At 32.8% G+C, this 26,852-nt stretch overlaps 1 protein-coding gene across 8 annotated transcripts; it reads left to right on the forward strand.

Moving 5' to 3' along the window:
- The first annotated feature begins 669 nt into the window (after window positions 1–669).
- LOC139481308 (KH domain-containing, RNA-binding, signal transduction-associated protein 2-like) lies at window positions 670–26,852 on the forward strand. 8 transcript variants are annotated; one of them, XR_011654589.1, is made up of 11 exons: window positions 701–923; window positions 6,541–6,659; window positions 19,632–19,748; window positions 21,880–22,023; window positions 22,372–22,523; window positions 22,763–22,786; window positions 23,095–23,251; window positions 23,804–23,868; window positions 24,309–24,382; window positions 24,676–24,868; window positions 26,655–26,852. XR_011654589.1 is itself a non-coding variant. In XM_071264559.1 (10 exons), exons 1-10 carry the CDS (start codon window positions 785–787, stop codon window positions 24,786–24,788), a joined length of 1,104 nt encoding a protein of 367 aa, XP_071120660.1. In that variant the 5' UTR covers window positions 700–784; the 3' UTR covers window positions 24,789–25,467. The 8 variants fall into 8 exon arrangements, 4 of the variants coding, with proteins under 4 accessions (XP_071120649.1, XP_071120634.1, XP_071120660.1 ...); XR_011654590.1 differs by having other exon boundaries at window positions 702–923; window positions 24,309–24,373; XR_011654591.1 differs by lacking the exon at window positions 22,763–22,786 and having other exon boundaries at window positions 699–923.

The raw sequence follows: 26,852 nt of genomic DNA on the forward strand, positions 1-26,852 counted from the left end.
GTCTATAAACGTTAATACTGATGACGTATTACTAAATTATGACTATCATTACACACTCATACATTTGGTATACTTTAAAATCTATCTTCATAATTATAGTTCTCAGTAAAATTTGATTAAAGAAAAATAAATAGTGTTTGTGCTAATGAAAAATTCTATTTGTGTAACAATCTCTACGGTTAACCGTTGGAGATTTTTCTATGTTAATAGATAATGTGTAGGGCAGGATTGTGAGAAATAATAATAAAAAATCTAAATTTCTTATTTTCTCCGAGATGTTTTAGTGTATTTTATACAGTGATACCAAGGATTTGTATAGTAAGATCAAAGATCTTACTATACAAATCCTTGGTGATACATAGTCAGTATTCTGTACATTTTTTTTATTGGAACAAAACTCTGTAATATCCTAATTGAGCCTCAACGGAATAAAAAAGAATGATAATTTTGTATCAACACCGTCTTGTGTCTTGTGTTCGTGTGGCGAAATAATAGTAGCATTTAAATTTTTAACAAAGAAATAGAAATAAATTTCTTTTGTCTGCTTTTTCATTTTTTATTTAATAGTCTTGTATTATATGTCTCTGGTCTTAATCAATTAATTTTATCAAATTTTGAACTATATCGCGGATGTCTACATTTTTATACTGGTTACTTTTACAAATGGATATTCTCCCTCCGGACTCCCCAACCAGAAACCAGTTCAACATTAAAAGTAGTTCGCCGACAAGCACGCGTTCCTTTCTCACATATCAATCTAAAGACAGACTACAGAAATAAGACAATGGCTCAGCAACAACAACAACAACAGCAAGAAACTTCTCTTGGAGAAGCAAGCTCTAGTTTGGTGGAGGCGATGAAAAGTGAAATAAGTCAGTTGGATGCAAACTGCCAACCACATGGAATCAGACTCTTAAATGATGGTAAAAAATACTTTGTTCAGCTCACGCTAACTTTTCCATGATCAGAGCAAACATTTAAAATAGCCTTGCAAGACGTCATAATTATTTGGACTAGGCTGATCCATGTTAATTTCAACACCGCTTCTTAACTGAATATATATGAAATTACGTTTTAAATTGATAATAAGCGTGTTTTGTATGTGCAAAATTGCCTTGCAATGATTACGAGTTGGGGACAAATATAATTTCATATGCTACTAGTATTAATTGAGAAATAATTCATGGGTGCTTGAATATATCGTGATTTTACCATGGTTGGCCCTTTATGAGGGTCTGGATTTGGGGGGGGGGGGGGGGGGTATGTTATTCTGTAAACATTTAATGTTCACCCCTTTTTTCTCTAATCTTCAAAAAATTAACCCTTTTTTTCTCTAATCTTCATTTTTTAAGGGCCTTATTCTTTAATCATTTAACCCCACCAAACCCTCCTTTATGACACATATTTTACCCTGAGCGATAGCGAGGGTTAAAATATCAGCATAAAGGGACAACCCGTGGTAAAATCACGATATATTCTGTACTGTTGCTGTACTGTATCTCTGTAATCGGCAAACGCTATGGTTCAGTAGTTATTCTGTGTCTCAAGATGACAGTCAAAACAAAATCACAAGGGACACCGAAATCCAAAACCCAAAACGTCTGTTTCCCCAAAGTAGATGGAAATTGACCAAAGGCAAGTAAAACTAGTTTTTGTCGAGCCTGCAACTTTTGTTGCAGAAAGCTCGACATAGGGATAGTGATGCGGCGGCTACGGCGGCGGTGTTAGCTCACTTCTTAAAAGCTTTATATTTTAGAGGGTGGAAGACCTGGATGCTTCATACTTTGTATATAGATGCTTCATGTTACGAAGTTTCTGTCAGTCACATGTCCAATGTCCTTGACCTCATTTTCATGGTTCAGTGACCACTTGAAAAAAAAGTTCAAATTTTTTGTAATGTTGAATTCTCTCTTATTATAAGTAATAGGATAACTATATTTGATATGTGCGTACCTTGCAAGGTCCTCGTGTCTGTCAGACAGTTTTCACTTGACCTCGACCTCATTTCATGGATCAGTGAAAAAGGTTAAGTTTTGGTGGTCAAGTCCATATCTCAGATACTACAAGCAATAGGGCTAGTATATTCGGTGTATGGAAGGACTGTTAAGGTGTACATGTCCAACTGGCAGGTGTCATCTGACCTTGACCTCATTTTCATGGTTCAGTGGTTATAGTTAATTTTTTGTGTTTTGGTCTGTTTTTCTCATACCATATGCAATAGGTCTACTATATTTGTTGTATGGAATGATTGTTAAGTGTACATGTCTAGTGGGCAGATGTCATGTGACCTTGACCTCATTTTCATGGTTCAGTGGTCAAAGTTAAGTTTTTATACGACCGCAAAATTTGAAAATTTTTTCGTCGTATATTGCTATCACGTTGGCTGCGTCGTCGTCGTCGTCCGAATACTTTTAGTTTTCGCACTCTAACTTTAGTAAAAGTGAATGGAAATCTATGAAATTTTAACACAAGGTTTATGACCACAAAAGGTTGGTATTGATTTTGGGAGTTTTAGTCCCAACATTTTAGGAATTAGGGGCCAAAAAGGGCCCAAATAAGCATTTTCTTGGTTTTCGCACTATAACTTTAGTTTAAGTGAATAGAAATTTAAACACAAGGTTTATGACCATAACAGGAAGGTTGGGTTTGATTTTGGGAGTTTTGGTCCTAACAGTTTAGGAATAAGGGGCCCAAAGGGTCCAAAATTGAACTTTGTGTGATTTCATCAAAAATTGAATAATTGGGGTTCTTTGATATGCCGAATCTAACTATGTATGTAGATTCTTAATTTTTGGTCCCGTTTTCAAATTGGTCTACATTAAGGTCCAAAGGGTCCAAAATTAAACTTAGTTTGATTTTAACAAAAATTGAATCCTTGGGGTTCTTTGATATGCTGAATTTAAAAATGTACTTAGATTTTTAATTATTGGCCTAGTTTTCAAGTTGGTCCAAATGGGGGTCCAAAATTAAACTTTGTTTGATTTCATCAAAAATTGAATAAATGGGTTCATTGATATGCCAAATCTAACTGTGTATGTAGATTCTTAATTTTTGGTCCAGTTTTCAAATTGGTCTACATTAAGGTCCAAAGGGTCCAAAATTAAATTAAGTTTGATTTTAACAAAAATTAAATTCTTGGGCTTATTTGATATGCTTTATCTAAATATGTACTTTAATTTTTGATTATGGGCCCAGTTTTCAAGTTGGTCCAAATCAGGATTCCATATCAAGTATTGTGCAATAGCAAGAAATTTTCAATTGCACAGTATTGCACAATAGCAAGAAATATCTAATTGCACAATATTGTGCAATAGCAATTAATTTTCAATTGGAGTTATCTTTCTTTGTATAGAATAGTAGTTGATAATATATGTTGGAAATTTGCCAGACATGACTATGATGTCATTTTCTATTTTTATTTGCCAATAACTTTATGTAAATAACTTCATTGGAAATTTGCCAATAAAAAATGTTGCTGATGAAGCTTTTTTTCCTTATCTTATCTAAAATGTTTTAGATAATGTATGTTGGAAATTTGCCAGACATGACTATGATGTCATTTTCTATTTTTATTTGCCAATAACTTTATGTAAATAACTTCATTGGAAATTTGCCAATATAAAATGTTGCTGATGAAGTTTTTTTTATTGTTTTATACAATAAACAATGTATATTCACTTTCTTTATTTTACATTTTAATATTTTATGATGTATTTAAAAGAGTAGTTATTGTTGCAAACTCCATTAGAAATTTGAATTGATATCAGTTTTGGAAAAAGGGAAATGGGGATGTGAAAAAGGGGGAGGGGGGTTTAAATTTTTCTCATTTCAGATTTCATAAATAAAAAGAAAATTTCTTCAAACATTTTTTTGAGAGGATTAATACTCAACAGCATAGTGAATTGCTCAAAGGCAAAAAAAACTTTTAAGTTCATTAGACCACATTCATTCTGTGTCAGAAACCTATGCTGTGTCAACTATTTAATTTTAGATTTAAATAAGAAGAAATCTTTAATTGATTTGTAAAATCTTGACATTTGTTTTGTGTAAAAAAACCCATGTAATGTCAAAAATTTGATCACAATCCAAATTCAGAGCTGTATCACGCTTGAATGTTTTGTCCATACTTGCCCCAACTGTTCAGGGTTTGACCTCTGCGGTCGTATAAAGCTGCGCCCTGCGGAGCACCTGGTTGAGTTTTGGTCTTTTTATCTAATGCTATATGCCATAGGTCAACTATGTTTGGTGTATGGAATAATTTATGATCTTTATGTCAGTCGAGCAGGTTTTATTTAACCGTGACCTCATTTTCACGGTTCATTGCACAGTGTTAAGTTTTTGTGTTTTGGTCTATTTTTCTTAAACTATAAGTAATGTGTCAACTATATATGTTGTATAGAAGCATTGTTAGCTGTACCTGTCTGCCTAGCATGGTTCATCTGACCTGGACCTCTTTTTCAAGGTTCATTGGTCTTTGTTTAGTTATCTTGGTCAATGTTAAGTTTATGTGACAGTTGTAATAAAGCTTAGCTTTATACTTAGGACTATCAACATAATATCAATGATTAGTATAGAAGGCGAGACATTTCGGCGTGTGCACTCTTGTGTTCTCTTAATATGAGTTGCATGACGGGTGCCACATGTGGAGCAGGATCTGCTTACCCTTCCGCAGCACCAGAGATCACCCCTAGTTTTTGGTGGGGATCATGTAGTCCAAATAATTATGATGTCTTGAAAGGCTACTATATTTCTTTTCTTTGACGCCTTACATCGACATCATAACGCCTAACTCATATTTTTAGTTGGACTTTGAGAGGGAATTTACTGCTTTATCAAAACGTTTAGCTGATTTCTCCTCAGGATGCTTCATTTTAGGAGTATAAAATATATTTTTTGAACCAAACTCTGTAAAATTTGACGGACCAGAATTTCCAGATAATGTAAAACAAAATTTCCAGAAATTCAGGTCTGTCAAATTTTACCGAGTATGGTGCAAAAAATTATTTTATAATCTCAAAAAAGGAATCTGATAAACGTTTTAAAAAAAGAAATCGACATGTTCTTGCCTCGGATGGAATTGTAACTTATTTTATTATTACTGTAGGGATTAATTGGAAATATTTTGCACAAACAAACACATAAAAGGCATTGTTTGTCTTTAGCCATGGCGTTGTCAGTTTATTTTTGATTTATGAGTTTGACTGTCCCTCTGGTATCTTTCGTCCCTCTTCTTTCATATGACTTTGCTGGACCAAATGATCAGTTACATTTTTAATTTTGTCAAATTGTACATCATCTACATGTAAATGTCCTTTTAAAAAAGTCTGGTCCAGAAGGCATCCTATACCAACAATGGGTCGTTGGCACAGCTAGAAAATCCTGCATTTGGAGGTGGGTTTTACCTGGCAGGGGTGTGGAAATGCTATGCCGGACTCGTACATTTGAACAACCGGACAAGTAATTATTTTTGTCTTGGTTGCCCGTGGACAAGTAAAAAAAATATACAAGATAAAGTTCAAATCCAACAAAAACATAAAATTAATTTCAAAACGTATAAAGATGTTTAATTTATGTAAAAGAAACCAATGTTCAGCAAGTAAAAACATCAATGATCATGACAATAAATATTACATGATACTGGAAATAGATGGATTACCAAAATAAATAAAAATAAGTATGCGAACCAGAGTTACGTAACATTGCATTGGCTTTGTCCATTGACCCTGGATCGTCGATTAAGTTTTATCCATCATTACCGGTTGTGTCATTTCTTTAAATTTTGTATCGAGATTCAGATTGACAAATACTTAATAAAAAGTTGGGCAAGCAAGACAAAAGAATCATGAGTCGAGTAGAAACCTTAAATGCAAACGGAGGACACAGAGTAGTTAAAAAAAAAAGAAACGAAAGCGAGAATCACTTTCCTCAAATTTAGTATATTATGTACCTACTGGCTACAATTTTTATTCCAAAACTGCTGCAAAATTGTCCTTTACATGTCATTTCATTGGTTGGTTTGCTGTTAGGTTTCTGTCCCACTTATGTTTACCCATTTCCTACTTTCCTAATTTTTTACACATATAAACAAATGGATTTCATTCGTTTGTGATGCACAATAGTGCTAAGTAAGAATCATATTTTGGTGTCGACTTCCGTTTACCTCTACAATCCGAACACCTGTGAAAACCGAACGTGGGTGTTCGGTTTGGACAGGTTTCACTGTATTAGCTAACAAGAAATACTTCAATATTTATTGGGATCATCAGGGCAAGTAAATTTCTTTCTGGACAAGTACAATTTTGAGTTTTACTTGCCCAGGGACAAGTGCTCACAACAAATATTTCCACACCCCTGCCTGGCCCCTAAAACAAATGTGTGCTATAGCTACATGTAGTTCAGTAAGACAAATGGTTCACTAGACCAAAATGTCTATTTGATTTCCCAAAACCTTGGGTGCCACTGCAAAAGGCATTTCTAGGCACTCATGACTCCATCCAAATAGCACAGCCTTAATATATGTTATTTGGTCTTTCTTTCCAGAGGTGAAAAGAATTGAACAAGGAGGGCCAAAGAAACAAGTGCCACTTGTTGAAGCTCATCACAACCGCCCTCAGGCTGTAGCATTGAAAGTAAAAATTCCAGTTTCAGATTTTCCAAAAGTAAGTTAAGTAAATTGTGTTTAATGATATTGTTTTATTAGCTTAAATCGTCAGAGCTGAACAGACTAGGATGGGCTCCTCTTAAAACAACAAACAACAAAAACCAACAGCGATTTTTCAGAGCAAACAGTGTTTTCCATTCGGCGTTTAAGCCGGGTGTGCCGACCATGCACTGGCAGACCTATTTGGAAAATCACCGTGATTTTTGTAAAAAAATCGGTGTTTTTTGGACAATCTGCGCGGAACGGATAATTAATAGAGGTTCATCGTAAATTTTCCGTTTTACAGAATATTTTGCGGTTCTCCGGAGATTTTCCGTGTCTCAGGGAATTATCCGTTTGTCCGATAAAACGGGTGTGTATTGAGTCATTGATAGAACCAGTGATGCGTGAGCGACGGTTATTAAAAGGTCGGTTGTATAATCCGTTATGCGTGAGCGACGTTCAATCATTAATTGATCGTTGTTTAATCCGTTAAGTGTGAGGGACGGTTGTATTGAGGTACAGATTGTGATATATGTAGAAGTTTACAGAACTACTAGTATCATTAATCGATTGAGATATAAGGAATTTTCAAAAATTTATCACATAATGTTTCTGTAAATTTAGAGAGAAACAGATTATATATTTCTCGGGGTGAAAGGTTTACTTTTATGGTGGAAAAATACATGTGTATTTCTGAGGCCGCAGATCATTTAACCTTCATTGGCAAATAGGAATTTTTAAAACGGTCTTGATCACCTGCTGATCCATTAATCGTTCAGAATGAAATGCACATTTATACCTCTTGGGGTTGAAGGCATATATTAGCAAAATTAACAATATGCTACGATGAGATAATAACAAGTTGCGAATTTTAGTCCGAATGTGTATATATATGAGCATATGGACATACATTCATCTTTATAATTAATCAGTTCATCTGTCATTTGTTTTATTAAATTACTTTTCAATTGTGGTATAAACACAATTTTATCATTGTGTAAGACGATTTGAGAATAATGCTTTCATCGTAAATACTTCAGAAATTATAATTGATTCAAGAACCGTTTATTGGAACAAAAATAAAATGAACGGCTTGGAGGAAGTTTTAACCTTAGTTGATATCAGGGGTTAATTGGTATAGCAGTATGTTACGTAATACAGCGATCGTCGATGCATAATATGCATATGTATGTATATAGTATGCATGCAACTGGATTTCGACAACTCGTGGGTTGTCTTTTAGACAAAGAAGTTCCATTTTAAAGATATGAAAGTACGTCAATGCACGTCTTGTAAACTAATCTGTTACTTTTTTAAATATAAATAAGTTATATTTTAAAAGATTGGATGGTTATTTCACACGTATCAAATAGATAAAGGCAGATGTGGTGTGAGTGCCAATGAGACAACTCTCCATCCAAATAACAATTTAAAAAAGTAAACCATTATAGGTTAAAGTACGGCCTTCAACACGGAGCCTTGGCTCACACCGAACAACACCGAAAGTTCTTCTGTCATCATTACTGTTTTTCAATTATATTTTGAGAGTTCGATCTTAAAACTAAGTTCGTCCTGACATTTATGGAATATTTGCCACTGGAAGTTAAACAACCAACAATCAATCATCTTATTACAAAATTTAAAATATGCCTGAGCGATAATATTCTTTTAAATTTTAATGTGAAAGACAGTTTCTCCATTTATAAGAAGGCACTTCCAGGTCTAATGTTAAGTGTATCTACATCCCGGGATTATCATTGAGATTTATTTACTATACCAGCAAAAAAAAAGAAAAGAAAAGAAATGATGATACGTTTTTTTTTAATAATTAAATAATTAACGTTAAAAATATATGTAATTAACTTGATCTAAAACTTGACCTCGCTCATAATAGAGAATGTTAAAAATCAATTGTGTCGACTGCACGGGATTGTCCAACGGCGGGAAATACCCTGTAACTATAAACACAGGTGATGTTACTGACCGATTGTGGAATGTCAACTCAGGGTTAAAGTGATGTGTAATGATTGTGCGCTTGAAAGTTGAGGCTCTAGTAGGTTCATTTCAATTGATAATCGATAATCTAAAATCATTTTTTTTTCCAAATCAACGATGAAGTTTTGGATATTATGGAAGGGATTTTTTTTAAGGACAACGGAGGTACCTTAAAAGTCTATAGGAAAATATACAAATAAAATAATATAAAATAATTTCGAAGGTCACAACTTGTATCTTATAAATCAATGATAAAGCGACTTCATCAGTATTAAGATTGCAATCAGATGACTTTTAATTTTGTTTGTGTTTCAGGAGTGGGAGTGTATAAGATTACCTTATATTACAATGTTTGTTTATATTGCTTGACCCTTATGGGTGTAATTTTGCAATAAAGATTAAAAATATATACTTTGGATGTTCCATTCTCAGCATTGTTTCTGGTCTGTCTGTTCGTTTGTTCGTTCGTCCGTCTGTCCCGCTTCAGGTTGAAGTTTTTGGTCGAGGTAGTGTTTGATGAAGTTGATATCCAATCAATTTTAAACTTTGTACACATGTTCACAATGATATGATCTTTCTAAATTTAATGCCAAATTAGAATTACCTCATTTCCTCAGTCCACTCAGGGACTTTCTATACTAAGTAAAGAAAGTCCCTGGTAGTCCCTGGTCTGTTAAACAGAAAATGATAGTGCGGATTGGGCATCCGTGTATACTAGTGACACATTCTTTTTTTTAATTTATTAAACTTGTTCTCAGTGGCAGATCCAGATTTTTTTTATATATAAGGAGAGGGGAGACTAACTGACAATGTCATGAGAGGACCAGCTCCAGTCATTCTCAAGTGATTCCCTATATAATCAATATTTATTTTTCAACAAAAGGGGGCGGACACCGTGTCATTCCCCCTTTATAGCCGACTGAGAAACTCAAAGGACTGTTTAGGCAGTCAATGTCGTCAAAAACTTCTATGTGTTGTATAGCCAGTCATTGAGTCAGTGTCGTTAAAAACTTCCATGTATATCAATCAATCAAATCAAGACTATTAAAAACTCCCATCAACGCCATTCCCCACTAAATCCGGCTCTGGTTCTATTAATTTCATTACTTCTTCAACATACTAGTATCGGGAGCATGTGAGTATGGTAGCACTCCGTAGATAGGTCTGTAGTTTTGCATGTATGACACTAACAGTTGGCCTAACGTATTAGAAGGCCAGGGTTGGAAGGTTATTCAACATTCTGTGGCTCAATTGTAACTATATTTTCTGTGAAGTGCTACCTAAGCCGTGTCCTGGTGAACCCTACCCATTTTTTTCAAAGGATTTTCCAATAGCACATCGAAACACTTCCAGCATTCTATATTTTTTTCACCAAAAAAATTGTACCTCAGCATAATACAGGTCATGAGGTACATTTGTTTGAGGTACATACTGTTTAATTTCCTGTTACTACGAATTTTCGGGATTTTTTTTTCATCAGATTTGCCCTGTTGTCTTTTCTTTTAACTCCGTGTAAACCCTCACACGCGATGTTTACAGAATTATTTGTTTGAAAAATTAAATTTGTTGTATTACCTCTTTTATCAAAATAATATTTAGTTAGCTTTATAAGCGCCTTTTCAAAGTCCAAGCATTGAACATTGCAAACACATATAGATATTTTCAAATGAATTAGAAAATATCTTCCCAAATCGACAGAACGAACAGAGAGATATTTGCCACTGGTCTTTACCCAGTTAACGATTCACTCTTAAATGCATTTCTCAAAAAACGATGGGAAACAGAAAAAAACCAGACTATATCTTTTGGATAAACAGCCAAGGACATTTCCAGACATGAATATAACTGCATGGACCATCGCTTACAAGTTTTGTGTCAGAACAGGCTTACAACTTTACTATAGTACATGTACAGTGCTTAGAACTCGCATAATTTTACTCCAGTTTACATAGTGCATTATTTTATGTTTTATGATAACAGAACTGTGTTTTATCAAGGTATATCATGACTCGTATGGTTTTATGATAACTGATTTCTGAGGAATATGTTTAATAATGTAAACTTTATTTAAAGATACGTTTTTTCCAATTGGCGCTAAAGAAAAGCACCATATGAATATTCATGAACCTACAACGATTGCTCAAAATCGTTATTTAAAAATCCTGTTTGAGAGATGCAGATTCATTTCAATACCGAACTTTCGTCTATATATTAAGTTTCACAAGTGTATAACACGGAGAAGCTATCAGAAGGTACATTACTCCCATTTTGTTTGGGTGTGAACCATCGATGTTCACAGCAATATCAAAGAATAAGATGATGATGGTAGAAAGAACTATGGGCGTCATGTGGCAAATATTACATGCATATCGGACCATGAGTTGTCAATCTGTATGAAAAGATTTCCAATACAACCATATTATTGAGAAGGAATGTTCACATGCTCTCGTACTAGTATTACAGGGTTCTTGTGTCGTTCACCTTAGACACACATCTTTTTAACGATGTTTAAAAAAAAAGACAGAACCAATTTAATGTTATATATCCCTATTTTTTAATATAACTATAACAAGAATACCCCTATTTAGCGGACAAGCAGTTTATTCTTTTTTCTGTTATTGAATATTGAATACCAAGAAAGAAAATAAATCCCGAAATTAATTTGAAACTTTGATACTCAATAGTTTTCCAGCAAAATATTCACATCCCTTGGGGATAATTAGTGTTTGTCCAGTGGCATATATAACATGCATGTCGGAACAGGAAATTTTGCATAATGTACTTTCAGAACCATGTTCACATCATTATACATTATAGCCAACAATTGTGATGACAACTCCTTCCTTTGTTCGAGAACAATCTTGTTGAAATAGAAATCTGTGATTTTACTATGTCCATAACTTCGATGAACCCAAAGCAAGTTAAATATCGACCTGTATTTAATTCAAATAAGTTCTCTTCTTCTTCTTCGTCCATCGACATCCCATGATAACATACTGTTGTCATACGAGGACTAGTTTATTTACAAAACTTTTAACTCAAATAAACAAAATGTATGTTTCTTTCTTATGTTCAATGTAAAAATGTATATAATTTTGAATTGCAACTATCTATATTTCCGTAACTTTCTATCAAGGCGTATAAAAGAATGGTCGATAAGTGCGTATATTTTTGTTAAATCAATATTTCTTGTACGTTTCAAACTGTCCTTCACTTTTGAGAACGAGTACTTACATTTCCCCAAATTTACCCTTGGAAAAAATGTGAAAACAGATTTTTATTTTATCAAATCTTTTTTTTTTGGAATTATTTAGATTTTTATAAATAATATTCTTTACAACAGAAATGTAATTTATAAACAAGCTTATGCGTTTAATAATGAATAGTATATCGGACACGCAAGACAGAGATTTATACTACACACCTGATAGTTCAAAATGGAAAGTTTCAAGTTATCGGTCGTATACACTGATCAATACCCTTAGAAGTGAAGCGATGCATGAACTTGCAAGTCCGACAGGAAATCGCTTGAATACCTGAACGGGTCACCTCACAATACATTTGGGAGTAATACCTTTAGCCATGCTGGTGATCAGACAAGGGAAGGTACAAATTTATTTAAATAAGTTTATTACATAAAAGAATTATGAACAAATTAGATTTTCGAAAACAATTTTCACGGAACACTTATTTACGCTCATTTATGACTTTGAACTATGACTTTTTCACCAATTCCCATATAAACAGTTAAAAACTACATACCTTGGTTACCACGGTATAGCTGACTTATATTAACCCTTAAACCAAATTTCAGAAATCCTTGTATTGTAGTTCCTGAGAAAAATGTGACGAAAAATTTTCAACTTGGCTATTATGTGTAAAATCAAACAAGTGTTGGGTAAGGGAGCTACCATTTGATTTTTATGGGGGGTGGGGGGTGGGGGCTAGGAGGAAATTTGAAAAAAATAGGCAGGACAGGAGTTTTGAGTAAAAAAAAAAAGGCAGGATGAGACACTTGCAAAAAAAAAAGTCAGGACGACAATTTAGGTAAAAAAAAGTCAGGATCAACTAAAAAAAAAAGGCAGGACCGAACAGAGTGAAAAATAAAAAGATAAAAAGGCAGGACAGAGATCACAGCTAAAAAAAAAGGCAGGACAAAATTTTTCATCCTAGCTCCCCCCCCCCCCCCCATAGAAGTCAAATGGTAGCTCCCTAAACAGGAAGTTGTTGAGTGATGAATCTGAAAACGCATCAGCTGACTTATATTAACCCTTAAACCAAATTTCAGAAATCCTTGCATTGTAGTTCCTTAGAAAATTGTGACGAAAAATGTTCAACTTGGCTATCATGTGTAAAATCAAACAAGTGTTCAGTAAACAGGAAGTTGTTGAGTGATGAATCTGAAAACGCATCAGCTGACTTATATTAACCCTTAAACCAAATTTCAGAAATCCTTGCATTGTAGTTCCTTAGAAAATTGTGACGAAAAATGTTCAACTTGGCTATCATGTGTAAAATCAAACAAGTGTTCAGTAAACAGGAAGTTGTTGAGTGATGAATCTGAAAACGCATCAAGTTCCAAGTATAGCTGACTTATATCAAGCCTGAAACCAAATTTCAGAAATCCTGGTAGTGTAGTTCCTGACAAAAAATGTGACGAAAAATATTCATGGGACGGACGGACTGACTGACAGACTGACGGACGGATGGACTGACGGACTGACAGAAGGACAGACAGAGGTAAAACAGTATACCCCCCTTTTTTCAAAGCGGGGGTATAATTAAATATCTTGCAATGCAAAGCTAGTTGTTTGCGATGTGCGATGATGCATAGCTCCATGGTAGATTACCACGTGAATTAGATCATTTTGATTATCTTTGAATTCACCACAGTCGCTTGAATTTTAGTGATATATGTACGAATTTTTTTTTTTTAAATACTGTTATATGTATAATATATATAACAGTATTTTTTTAATTTTTTTTTCATACATATATCACTAAAATTCAAGCGACTGTGAATTCACTAACACGTGGCTGTTGACACATTACACACAATATACTTAAAATACCTGGGGCAATTTACACTTCTGGTTTATTGTCCCTTTAACCAGCCAGTGTATCTGTGTATGATGTATTTATCTACCGTGCAAGGGTTGTGTAGCCAGTCAAGGTCGTTAAATGTATCTAGCTTCATTGACAGACTCCCATAATATATTCGAATTTTGAAAAAAAAGAATGTGGAAGGACGTAAAGACAACATTACAAATTGGACTAGTGTACATGCAACATTCAATCTATTTCTTGTGTGACAGTTTACTGACTGTCAAACCCGTGTTCAATTTATTATTTTGATATGGTTCCATCATTCGAAAATAAGTTATCAAAATCTCAGTAGGCTAAAAAAAAACTACTGGATTTTACCCACAGAGTGCAACAAACACAGAGCACGGAAATGGTCTCTACTACTTCAAACTTTGGCAATCTAAAATGAAATCTAATCAGTCAATTTCACAGTATCACAATTCCATGTAACAGAAGAAGATGGTGCCTTGAAGATATATATATAGCTGAGTAAAATAAATATTTTTTTTAAACAAGATATATGTAGGGAGCTCTATTTTTAACCAACCCGCGCATGAACAGATTCATTTTTTCTTGTATTTACTTCCTGAATGACACGACTCTAGAAATGTTTGCCACTGGACATCAATTTAAAAATTAAATAGAATCAGACAGTCATGCTCGAGCAAATAACATTGAGAACGGAACTTTATAGCAAGATATATACTATAGTGTATACAGATTGTATTTGAACTCATACGAGGGTCTTGAATATTGTCTTATAGTTGTAAGTAATTTTTCTGTAGTCTTCATATTTTCCCCAATTATTCTATATTCTTTGTTTTCTTGGTGTCTATTTATTTACTTTTTTGGCCCTTTGTTGTGCACTTTTTGTCCATATATATTCTCTCTTCTTCTATATAAATCCTATTCAAACCCTTATAAACATACACAATCAAAATGTTCAACTCAAAACCCCAGTTGACTTGTCATCCATGGAGTTTTTCTCAACCGTTGAGAATATAACAAATGCTAAATGAGTCCGTTTAAAAAAAAGATGTGGTGTGATTGCCAATGAGAAAACTCTCGTTAAGAGACCATATGCCACAGAAATTAACAACTATACATGTAGGTCACCGTACGGCCTTCAACAATGAGCACAGCCCATACTGCATAGTCAGCTATAAAAGGAGAAAAAGTCTAGGAGTCCATTACTGATATTACATATATATATATATGATAAATGTATCACGTATACGTCTGATGCTTAATTGTTGGCTCTGCTGGAAGGCAAAATATTTAGCTCTTTACTGACTAGTATTTAACAACTGAAACTAGATAAGTTATGAAAATCAAGGAATCTATACATGCTATAACAGCAAATTTGAACGGAACCAAAACGCAAATTAGTAAAATAATAAGTATACAACTTTCATTCCAGCATTTTAATATTGGTAATTATTAATGATGTTATGAGTAAATAAGTTATCCTACACAGTGGAACAAATGGGAAGCCAAAGTACGTTAATGTCTGGATTAATCTTCTGCAAAAACAATGTCATTTTGTTTATTTTATCTGGTTAAATCTTCTGACATCAGACTCGGACTTCTTTAGAACTGAATTTTAAATGTGCGCATTGTTATGCGTTTACTTTTCTACATTGGCTAGAGGTATAGGGGGAGGGTTGAGATCTCATAAACATGTTTAACCCCGCCGCATTTTTCCGCCTGTCACAAGTCAGGAGCCTCTGGCCTTTGTTAGTCTTGTATTATTTTAATTTTAGTCTCTTGTGTACAATTTGGAAATTAGTATGGCGTTCATTATCACTGAACTAGTATATATTTGTTTAGGGGCCAGCTGAAGGACGCCTTCGGGTGCGGGAGTTTCTCGCTACATTGAAGACCTGTTGGTGACCTTCTGCTGCTGTTTTTCTATGGTCGGGTTGCTATCTCTTTTACACATTCCCCATTTCCATTTTCAATTTTATTTCAATAAACTGACTTAAATAAAATTTAAGCACGTTAAACTGTAAGCTTGCCGCCGTTGATACCCCCACCGAAATATTTCGGTTCACAGGAAGTTGTTGAGAAATGAATCTGAAAACGCACCACACGGTACAACTTACTTGCATAAACCCTGTAACCAAATTGATAGATACGAAAAAGATAGATACGAAAAAAAATTACTTAAATAAATGTTTAATTTACATGTAATGTATGACGTACTTAAAATCATCTTTGTGTAAAGAAACGTTTGAATTGGCTGATCTTTTTGTAAAGCATGCTATTTTGACGGTTACGGATTCAGACTCATTAAAGATGCATTTCTTTCTAACACAAACGATGCAAACGGCTAAGCTCGCACATGTTTTGATCATTTCTTTCAAACACATACGTTTGCAAAGTTTACATAAACTTTGACAAACTATGCAAACGCTAAAAATGCGTCTGCAGTTTGTCGTTTGTTAGTACAAACGCTGCATTTGTTTCTAACTTCAACCTGATTAAACGAAGTATTTGTATTTACGTTTGTAAAAAAGTCTGATTACCAACAACATGTGCATGAATTATTGAAAATTCAAACAGGGTCATTAAAGATTTATCAAACGATGTATGTTTCTACTCGTGTATCGTTTAGAAAACAGTAACACACGCGACACAACGTTTACAAAATTCTTGTTAAAAAGAAATGCGGCCTAAGAAAAATCTTATTAGAATCACAAGAAGTTCTGATAGGTCGTAAAATAAACTTCCCATCACTTTATTCTTTTCACATGTCAATTTTATAAAAAAAAAAATTCGCAACGATGTCATAATTGAAAGCACGAGGAAGGATGACCAAAATGTTCAACTTGCGGTTAGTGATTGACAGGTATGATTATATCTTGGGGCTCTTGTGGGGAGCATGGTGTCGGACGGAAAAAAGATTTCCAGTATTCATATATATATAAATGTCGATCTGATGTGGAAAATTGTGAGTTTTTTTTTAATAGCACAAAGAAAAAGACGTTAGAAGAGTAACAATGTAACGAATTACTCGTTTATAATCTACGAGACTGATCAGATCGAAGTTTGATAAGAAAAAAAAAAAAAAAAAAAAAAAAAAAGCATTCAATATCAAACCTTCTTGGTTGGAGAAAACATGTTCAATGTATACCTGCAAATATGTCTTAATAAATTATTTTGTGTATTTAAATTATCTCTATTGAATACAATACAATTTATTAAATGTATCTATGATATCCTCCATAAATAAATATCTGTACAGGTAAAGTTAAATTCGGACCAACAGATTGATTTACGACCTTCCGCTTGTCCATGTTGTATTGCAAAAATATCACAGCAGGTGTTACTCACACTAGACAAGTGTCAAATCAGTATGACATTATGTCGGATTACGGCATCTGCAGTAATTAAGACTCTGTTTTTACTGTTTTTACAGGAACTGATTTATCTTAACATGACAATAAAGAAGAATTTTGTACGGTGAACATATTTGTAGTATTGCAAAGTTACCACGTGCACTTTTCCTGTTCATTGGTCACATTTAAATAGATTATTCTTTATTGAACTAAATTCGATATAAAAATTGCAAGTAACTTTAATATCAAAACCACCGCTTTTTATTTCTCGACTGAAAAGGGTAATAAGACGGTTATTTTTATCTGACTGTAAACATTGTATATAATCACAACGATCTATTAATAATCGTTGCTCACAGATAACGGATTATACAACGATCTATTAATAACCGTCGCTCACGCATCACTGGTTCTATCACTGACTCAATACACACCAGTTTAATCGGACAAACGGATAATTCCCTGAGACACGGAAAATCTCCGGAGAACCGCAAAATATTCTGTAAAACAGAAAATTTACGATGAACCTCTATTAATTATCCGTTCCGCGGAGATTTGCCAAAAATCGCGGTCATTTGCCAAATAGGTCTACCAGTGGGCCACCTTCTTTTGAAAGCCGAGTACCTTTCGATTTTAGGAGGTGGTCAGCTTTTTTTTCAAAATGCGGATTTTTTTTCGGTTCCGTACCGCTAAAATTTGAATACTAATCCCGCCTTGTTTTCATTGACAAAGATGGCGTCCAATCGTCAAATTTCAATGTTTTTCATTAATCAATCGGGGGAAAAGAAAGGCAGATGACGATGATGATTAAGAAAATACTAGACCAAATAAGTTAAATAAAATTGATAGTAATGTTGAAGTTGTGGAAATTGAACAAAAATCAACCAAACAACGGAAAAGACACGCAAGTGAAGACAAATATGAGCAAGACTTCAGATGACTTATAGTCACAGAGGAAGGATACTACTGTTCTGTGTGCCAAAAATACGGCACAAAAGCAAGAAACAGAACAGAAACCTGGATCGAAAGGCCTTAAATCCATGCTGATGCATAAAATTGTAAATGAAAGAAAAGATAAAAGAGAAATTTTTGAAAAAATAAAATCAAAGAATATTTGACAATTAATATGACTACTTCTATTTATGTTTGTTCAACTCCATTAAATGTGAATATTATACTAATCTTTATTTCTGTGACCCCCACGTGCACCCACAGTAGATTAAAAAAGGTTGGACATTTAAAAAAAACACCCGGTTGCAAGTTATTTTTTTAAAACACCCACCTTACCTTAGTGAAAAAAGGTAAAACACTGGCAAAATAAATGCTCTGAAAATCCATAGATGTTGATTATAATGCATTCTACATTTAAATAACAGTTTGTAACACACTTTGCTTTAAAAAAAAAAAACCAAGGAGTCTAAGCCCTGTTAAAAAAATGATTGCCAATTTGAATGAAGCTCATCGAAAAAATAATAAGAGGGTAGTCGTAATCAATTTGGATAAGGCCAAATAAAAATATATGTGTGGTTCCATTAACCCGACCGACCCTAGTTAAACCCCCCCCCCCCACCCTAGAACTTTTTTTTCATTTCTTAAAAATAAATTTTCAAACAATCAAATTTTGAGGATTGTGAATTAAAATAATTAAATTCATAGATTTCTGTCATCTGAATTTCCATCACAAGTATCTGTTATGGCTAAAATGCAAGAATTCATAACAGAATGCAACAAAATTTAACTAAAAACGTATCATGGCTGTTTATTTTACAACCACACACATGTAAAAATGTCGGACTTCCGGTTGGGGCGTGTATAATAAGGGAAACAATTTCGGTAAACACACGATTCTTTTCCGGATTTTGACATTTGTCCTAATTACAAAATAAAGCTCTATGTGTCTGTATGCAGAACATTTTCTGATATATATTTCTGGATGCTAATGTTTTGTTAGCGGAATGTAATATTCATACATGACACAACAGAGCCAGATGAACACAAGACCATAGTGCTGATTGAGATTGTTAAATCATCTTTATCAGTCTCCAGTCTTTGTAACAGTAACTTTTTTTTGTCACAATATATTGTAGATATGTTTCACATGATGCTCCAATGGCAAAACACTGTGTCTGTATTTTGAGGTGTTGATTGAGCATCAATATTGCATCCTTGTAATACTTTCTTCCAACTCTTGCAGCAGCATCAGATTAAGTCTGATTTTCTAGGTGAAAGATGCATAATAAACAAACAAACAAACAACATAATATGTATATATCCTCTGTCCCACCTTTAAAGAATTTAAATTAAATGGCCATTTATACTTCAGTGTCAATTTGAGAATAATAAAAATGATCTCATAGTACATACCTGTACAATTGTACATTGAAAAACTTGTGGTAAATGTTTCTTTCAAAGAAAGTTATTTAAACTTTGCATGTACTTCATGTCATGTTAAATCGTAGTTTTAACATTGCATTAAACTTGATTGGATGGTTTCCATAGGACAGTTCTAACTAAATGGAAATACAAAGCAAAGAAATTTATGTTCATGATTCTGATTTTATTTACAGTTCAACTTTGTTGGAAAATTGCTTGGTCCAAAAGGAATGTCATTAAAAAGACTACAAGAGGAAACTGGAACAAAGATGTCAATCCTTGGTAAAGGATCAATGAGGGACAAAGGAAAGGTAATATAGAAATACATGTACTAAAAGGAACTTCAACTGGAAGTCATATTTATTTTGACTGACTTTCTGGTATATCTTAAGTTAAATTCCTCTAAAAACCACAGAAAATGGACACATTTAAAATAAGATTTTGACCAATATTTGTATCCAGTAATATAAGACCAAAATAAAAAGCTCTAAGTGTCTGTATGCAGAACTTTTTCTGATATATATTTCGGGATGCTAATGTTTTGTTAGCGGAATGTAATATTCATACATGACACAACAGAGCCAGATAAACACAAGACCATAGTGCTGATAGAGATTGTTTAATCATCTTTATCAGTCTCCAGTCTTTGTTACACTAACTTTTTTGTCCAAATATGGAGTTTTACATTATGCTCCTATGACCATATGCATATATAACTATATTTTGAACTTTTGAAAATTTGCAATGAAGTTGATATATACATGTATTGGTATACTGTGGATTCATTATTTGTTGGATACCAATTTTCATGGGTTTCGTTGGTACAGATGAATCACAAATTCAAATCTTCAAGGAATAACAAGTTTTCTATAGGCTTTGTTTGTGGAGATTGTCAAAACCACAAAATCAAATATCCACAAAAATGCAAATTTCCTTTAGTCCACAAAAAGTGATACCCACAAAAATAAATGAATCCACAGTATTATAATTAGACGCACAAAATAGGTGTCCACAATTGAAACCCCACAAAACATGATGTTTGTTTGATCTCGTTAAGCATTACCCAATATTCCTGTGATTAGTAAAAACTCTTCCTTTAGCATGTCCCAAAATCATCTCTGTTTGATAAGTCCTATTTTTAAATGGTTTATTTTACCTTTGAAAAGTGCCCAAATACAGACCAATATTTGGTATATCAAACTTGTAATAAGAACAAACAAAAAGCTCTATAAGTGTCTGTATGCAGAATATTTTCTGATATGTATTGCAGGATGCTAATGTTTTGTTAGCGGAATGTAATATTCATACATGACACAACAGAGCCAGATAAACACAAGACCATAGTGCTGATAGAGATTGTTAAATCATCTTTATCAGTCTCCAGTCTTTGTTACAGTAATTATTTGTCCAAATATGTTAATGAGTTTTACATTATGCTCCAATGATCATCTATTTTGAACTGTTAAAAAAAAATTTCAAAAATATAAAAAAGAAGATGTGGTGTGATAGCCAATGAGACAACTATCCACAAAAGACCAAAATTACACAGATATAGTTGTTATATGTTGGTATACTATAATTAGGCTAATAAAATAGGTGTACACATTGAACCCCCCCCCCCTTTCTAAACATAATGTTTTGTTGATCTGTATAATTTGCCTCTTTTAGATATCCCAACATTGCTGTGAATGGTATAAAAGCTCTTACTTTAGCATGTCCCATAATCATCTGTGTCTAATAAGCTGTGTTTTTAAACGGTTAATTTTACCTTTGATAAAGAGCAAAAATACAGACCAATATTTGTAACCTCAAACTTGTAATAAGAACAAATAAAAAGCTCTAAGTGTCTGTATGCAGAATATTTTCTGATATATATTTCGGGATGCTAATGTTTTGTTAGCGGAATGTAATATTCATACATGACACAACAGAGCCAGATAAACACAAGACCATAGTGCTGATAGAGATTGTTTAATCATCTTTATCAGTCTCCAGTCTTTGTTACAGTTATTCTTTTGTCACAATATATTAATGAGTCACATTATGCTGCAATAACATCACTCTGTTTGTACTGTTGACTATTAAAAAATGAAAAGTAATTTTGTGTCCAAGAACTAAGACAAGAATTAATATGTTCTGCTGGTTAAATCATAAAATAGTTTCTCATCATATCAGTTGTGGACCTTGTGGTAATATAGCTGTTTAGACACATGTCACATTTGCTATTAATTTTAGATTATTATCAAGTTAAGAAACAAACAGCATGGTCACATGATGGTCTTATATTTGTTTATAATGTCAGATTTACATGTATCTGTTCCCAAGAATACAACTGAAAGAGTCTACTCAGTTTAAAAAGTTATTTCTTGGGTAAAGATAATTAGCTTGACCTCACAGTTCTTGTTAGGTATGATTTGATATAAATATTTTATTTTATTTCAGGAAGATGAGATGAGGAAAGAAGGTGGAAAATATGCTCATTTAAATGAAGATCTTCACTTGTTAATAGAAGTGTACAGTGAGATATCCGATTGTTATGCTCGTCTGTCACATGCACTATCAGAAGTACAGAAATACCTTACACCAGTAAGTGGATAATACATTAACTTGTTGTAAAGTGTTAATGGTTGATCTTGTATAGTAATTGACTTTTCATCTAATTCAAGAATTGGCATTTGCAGTCCTTCAATGTGTCTTTGAATTTTAAGCCTGTTGAGCCTCTGATGTGATTTGTGTAATATGCTGAAGGATAATTTCTACTTGACAGATTATATATCATTTGGTCCATTGTGAAAAGTTTGTTTCATTAGCAAACATACTGCAAATTATTTTTTATAGAGGATATAAATCAGAAGAAAAAAATATTCTCATTATTGTCAACCAAACTGATTGGACATGCATGGTATAAACTGCATGATTGTTTACTATTTTCAGGAGTATAATGATGAAATAACACAACAACAGATGCAGGAGATGAACTACATGTCAAATGGTTCACAGCCCACTAGAGGTGGTGGAAGAGGAGGCCCAGGAGGGGCACCACCAGGCCGTGGAGCACCCAGAGGAGCACCTGCACCAAGAGCAAGGTACTCCTAGTTTTTAAAAATATTTGAAAAATATTTTCATTAGTAACATTTTTATTTTAGTATTATTTGAATATGATTAACTATAAAATAGAATGTAATGCAGTGTATATCTGCTTGTTTTCATCAACAAAGATTTAAACTGGAATTTCAAACTTGAGAAAAAACAATAAATCAAAACCAGTGCAAGTCAAAGCGTATGCAAATTTTTAAGTTTTATTAACTGATTTCTATTATTTCAGGGGAGCACCTAACCCAAGAGCAAGGTATTCATAGTTTTAAGAATAAATTTGAAATTTGTTTTCATTAGTTACATGTACTTAATTTTAACTTTTACAAGTATTATTTAGACATGAAAATTTAGTATTATTAAGATATGATTTCCTATAAAATACATTGTAATGAAGTGGACAACTGCTTGTTTTCATCTTGACATTTTTTTTAAACAGAATTTCAAAGCAAAGAAATACAAGTAAAAGAAGGCCAGTGCAAGTCTAAAGTTTACAGTAATTTTAGTGATGGTTTGTTATGTTCTTTAAAAATTTGAAGATGTAACTGATGCCTTTTATTTCAGGGGAGCACCAAGAGGTGCACCTGTTGGAGGACGTGGAGCACCAAGAGGAGTCTCTGGTCGTGGTGCACCAGTTGGACGAGGAAGGGCTGCCCCACCACCTGTAGCACCTGTTGCACAAAGTCTAGAGACCGCTGGATATGATGATTATGGTGTTGGTGTAAGTTTAATGAATTAGCATATGAATGTCTGTCAAATATTGATAATTTTGTATGTTGAATTGTGGGTTTGTATATTTTTTGGTAGCTAACAAAGCTAGCATGGTCAATAAAAACTGCAAATTATGCATTTAATTCAAACAATAAAATTTTGTGGATTTTCATTAATACCAGTTAATCAAGTTACTCATTAATGTCATCATATACATAAAAGTGTTATTATAAGACTACATAAATTTATATTGTAAACAATGTACTTCATAATCCATTGAAAGTAGTGGAGCTATGTTAAAATCAACTCTTCAGTCTGTTTTTTCATCAAATATTTACGTCACACTTTTCTGAGAAAGACTTGACAGACTGACTTAGTATTTGGTCAGCATCTTGGTATCATGTTTCATTTTGTACCTGATTTTTTTAAGAAACTGTATTCTTGTTCGCCATTACTTTGAACTTTGCAATATGTCGAATGAACTTCAAAATTTCATGCAATAGAGATAGTATAAGAGATGTTTAATTGTATCATAATAAGAATAAAAATTTCATTTTTCCAGGGTTATGAAGGTTATGCAGATCCTTATGCCAGAGATCCATATGCAGAAAGTGGATATGGTGCAGGGTAAGATTTTCAAAATAATCTGAAATCCATCAAAATAAAGGATAAACATCAATGACAAAGCAATCTTGAAGTTGACAAGAAATTAATATATTTAAAATAGGACAGTTAGGCCTCCCAACAGTAAAAAATGCACACATCAATACGTCAACTTACACTTTATCTTGACACATGTTTACTTGGATGACTCCACCATTTCATTATTATCAAACAAATAAAGTTTAATGTCGTGAAGGTAGTTACTGTTGATAAATTATATTCGAAATGTTTTATGAATTCTTTTACCCTTACTTGCAAGTAAAACTGAAACTTTTTATTGTCCGTTTTTTCTTGATTATAGTGTTCGATTCCCCGTTAGATATCTTATTCCTTGGTTTTGACATTTTACCGTTCAAGAAAATACCTGAACTATATAATTTTATGTTTTAACCTTATTTTTCTAGTGACACTCAGTATTTTGATTACGGGCATGGTGCATCAGCAACAGCTTCATATGATGAAACTTATGGTAAGCCAGGTAGTGTATTATTAAATCATTCTTCTGATTTATGAAATGCATTTATTTTAAGAAAGTATAAAGAAAGATCTGTAAAACAAAAAATTAAAAACTTGTAACCAACATGTCTTGTTGAAATCATAAACTTATTTAACGTTGATAATTGTCATGTTATTCATTGTCAGATAAATTGTGTAGAGCTTCTAGTATAGTTAATATATATATTTCAAATATACAGAACATTTAAATTGGAAGAAAGTAATACAGATAGTAGAACAAAAATTCACTTGTATATTTTATTTTTTCCCCTACAGCTGACAATTCTTGGGCTACAGGAGCAACAGCAGGAAAAGCTCCACCAACCGGACGAGGTGGAAGAGGACAATTTAGACCACACCCCTATGGAGCAGGCAGAGGGGGATATTGAAATAGTTAATGGTTGTCTGTACCTGTGTATTGTCAGTCAAATTGGTGTTCTGTAAAGAAACCTCAATAGAAATAATTGAGGTATATACTACATGCTGCAGTTTTCTTTTTGGTACACCAAAATGAATATGAACATTAAATGGATAAAAGTAAACTTTAAAATTTACCTTTAAAGATTTTAAAGCTGAAGATGGACTATTTTTGTTACTTTTGCCAAACTAAATATTGTTTTAATTTGTAGTTTTTAACAGGATTTTAAATGTTAAAACAACATGAAAAATTTAGTCACTGATCAAATGAAGATGTCATAATATCATAAGCCATTGTTGTAATAAACTTCACCTTTCATATAAGTTTGAGTCTTTATTTTATCCACAACATTACTGTAGAAATCCAATGTCTCAAATACCCTTCCTTACAAAGTAGGTTGTCCACAATAACATGAAATAATAAATAGTAAAAACCTTAATATATAATATTGTTTGTAAGGTTTGAAACATCAGTGTTTTAAAAATCCTGTAAATAGTTATGAGGCATTGGATTTTTTCTTAAATAAATGGTAAATGTATGATTGTATAAATTGACCAAATTTACTTTTTCTTTCCAGTGTCTGAGAATTGTAAATGTAACATATGCCATGTTGTGTCATTCATTATGAAATAAAAACATTATGTAATAAATATTGTATTATAAATCTTGCATACAAAAGATAATTCTTTTTCATGAGGAGTATAATTATAAAGGTCTTGAACAGAGTAGGACTTTTTCCACATTAAGAGATAAAAGTCGCACAGTTTAAAAAATATACAGCTTAACAGAAAGGCATGAATATAGGAAAGACCTAAAGCTCTCAACCGAATTATCCTTAACAAAAGCATAGAAGATGAATATAAAGCTAGAACTATATGAATTAAAGATGTGACTGCCATGGTCATTACTTGCCAAAAATTGTTACCAGCATAAACATTCACAGCCTAACAAACTAAAATTACCTTTCATAAGACTGTTCGATGTTGAAAGGACACCACATGAGCAAATCATTAACAATATACAAATATGAAAATGGGACCTATATCCGATATTTTCACTTATTTGCATTTAAGCAAAATGAATCACTAATCTATTCTTCAAGAAATAGAATAAATGGGTCTATATAGTGATAAAGTGAAAAATTTTAAGCAATTTTTAATTTGGTCCATTGATGAAAGTAAAAATATTGAGCCAGCAATAAAAGAGCTAAAGTTAGACAGAAACTGATAACAATCGTCCAGGGCACTCCATCTAGACCTTTGAAGAAATTAACTACATACCTTTTTGACTCTTATTAGAGAGTTAATACCTATAAAATGATCTATAATATGAAAGATGTAAAATGTAGCTGTAAAAATATGATGAAGAAGAATCCCTTAAATATTTAAAGAAAGGAGAAAGCAAACCCTTACAGAATTACCAGGTATAGTAGGAAAATGTATGTCTATAATATGTACAAATTAGTGGTCAGAATTATAAATTGCATTATAAAATTAAATAGTGGAAAAATATGTAAATAGCAGTTAAAATTTGATTGTTATACTTGATTAAATATAATGTAGTGTTGATATAACTTATTTCATTTTGATAAACATATCTCTAGTAGTATTAAAATGTAGTCTCTATAAAGCAGCTAGTCTAGATGTCAATTTCAAATTATATGTAATATTTAGTTCGATTAATATTATTAAATAAGATGTAGCTGCAATAAATTACATTCTAATTGAGCAATAGAACTTATTTAAACAAAAATAAAAAAATATGTAAAAAATTGTTTTAAATAGAATCATGATGCACACTATTTCTGTGGTTTAACATTGTCATTTATACTTAACAGGTACTTCTTGCTTCAAGCCAGAGGACAAAAAGAGGAAGGTAGTGTTCGTCCATAACAGGATAAACCAATGGAAAATTATATCTAGTGACAATTTTTATTGACATTCATAACATCTAGAGAGATTTAACCCCTCTCAAACAGAATAAAGGAAGAAAAAGTGGCCAAATAAAATATTCTGAGAAAATATTCTTGCCAAAA

Source organism: Mytilus edulis, chromosome 1, assembly GCF_963676685.1.
Source record: "Mytilus edulis chromosome 1, xbMytEdul2.2, whole genome shotgun sequence".
Taxonomy (NCBI): Eukaryota; Metazoa; Mollusca; class Bivalvia; order Mytilida; family Mytilidae; genus Mytilus; species Mytilus edulis.

Bases quoted from the DNA above. Each gene is read 5' to 3' on its own strand.
- LOC139481308 (XM_071264559.1), top strand. From the start codon at position 785: ATGGCTCAGCAACAACAACAACAACAGCAAGAAACTTCTCTTGGAGAA. The intron at 6,660-19,631 runs GTAAGTTAAGTA...TTTTATTTACAG, and splicing joins CAGTTTCAGATTTTCCAAAA to TTCAACTTTGTTGGAAAATT. The intron at 24,383-24,675 runs GTAGTGTATTAT...TTTCCCCTACAG, and splicing joins TGAAACTTATGGTAAGCCAG to CTGACAATTCTTGGGCTACA.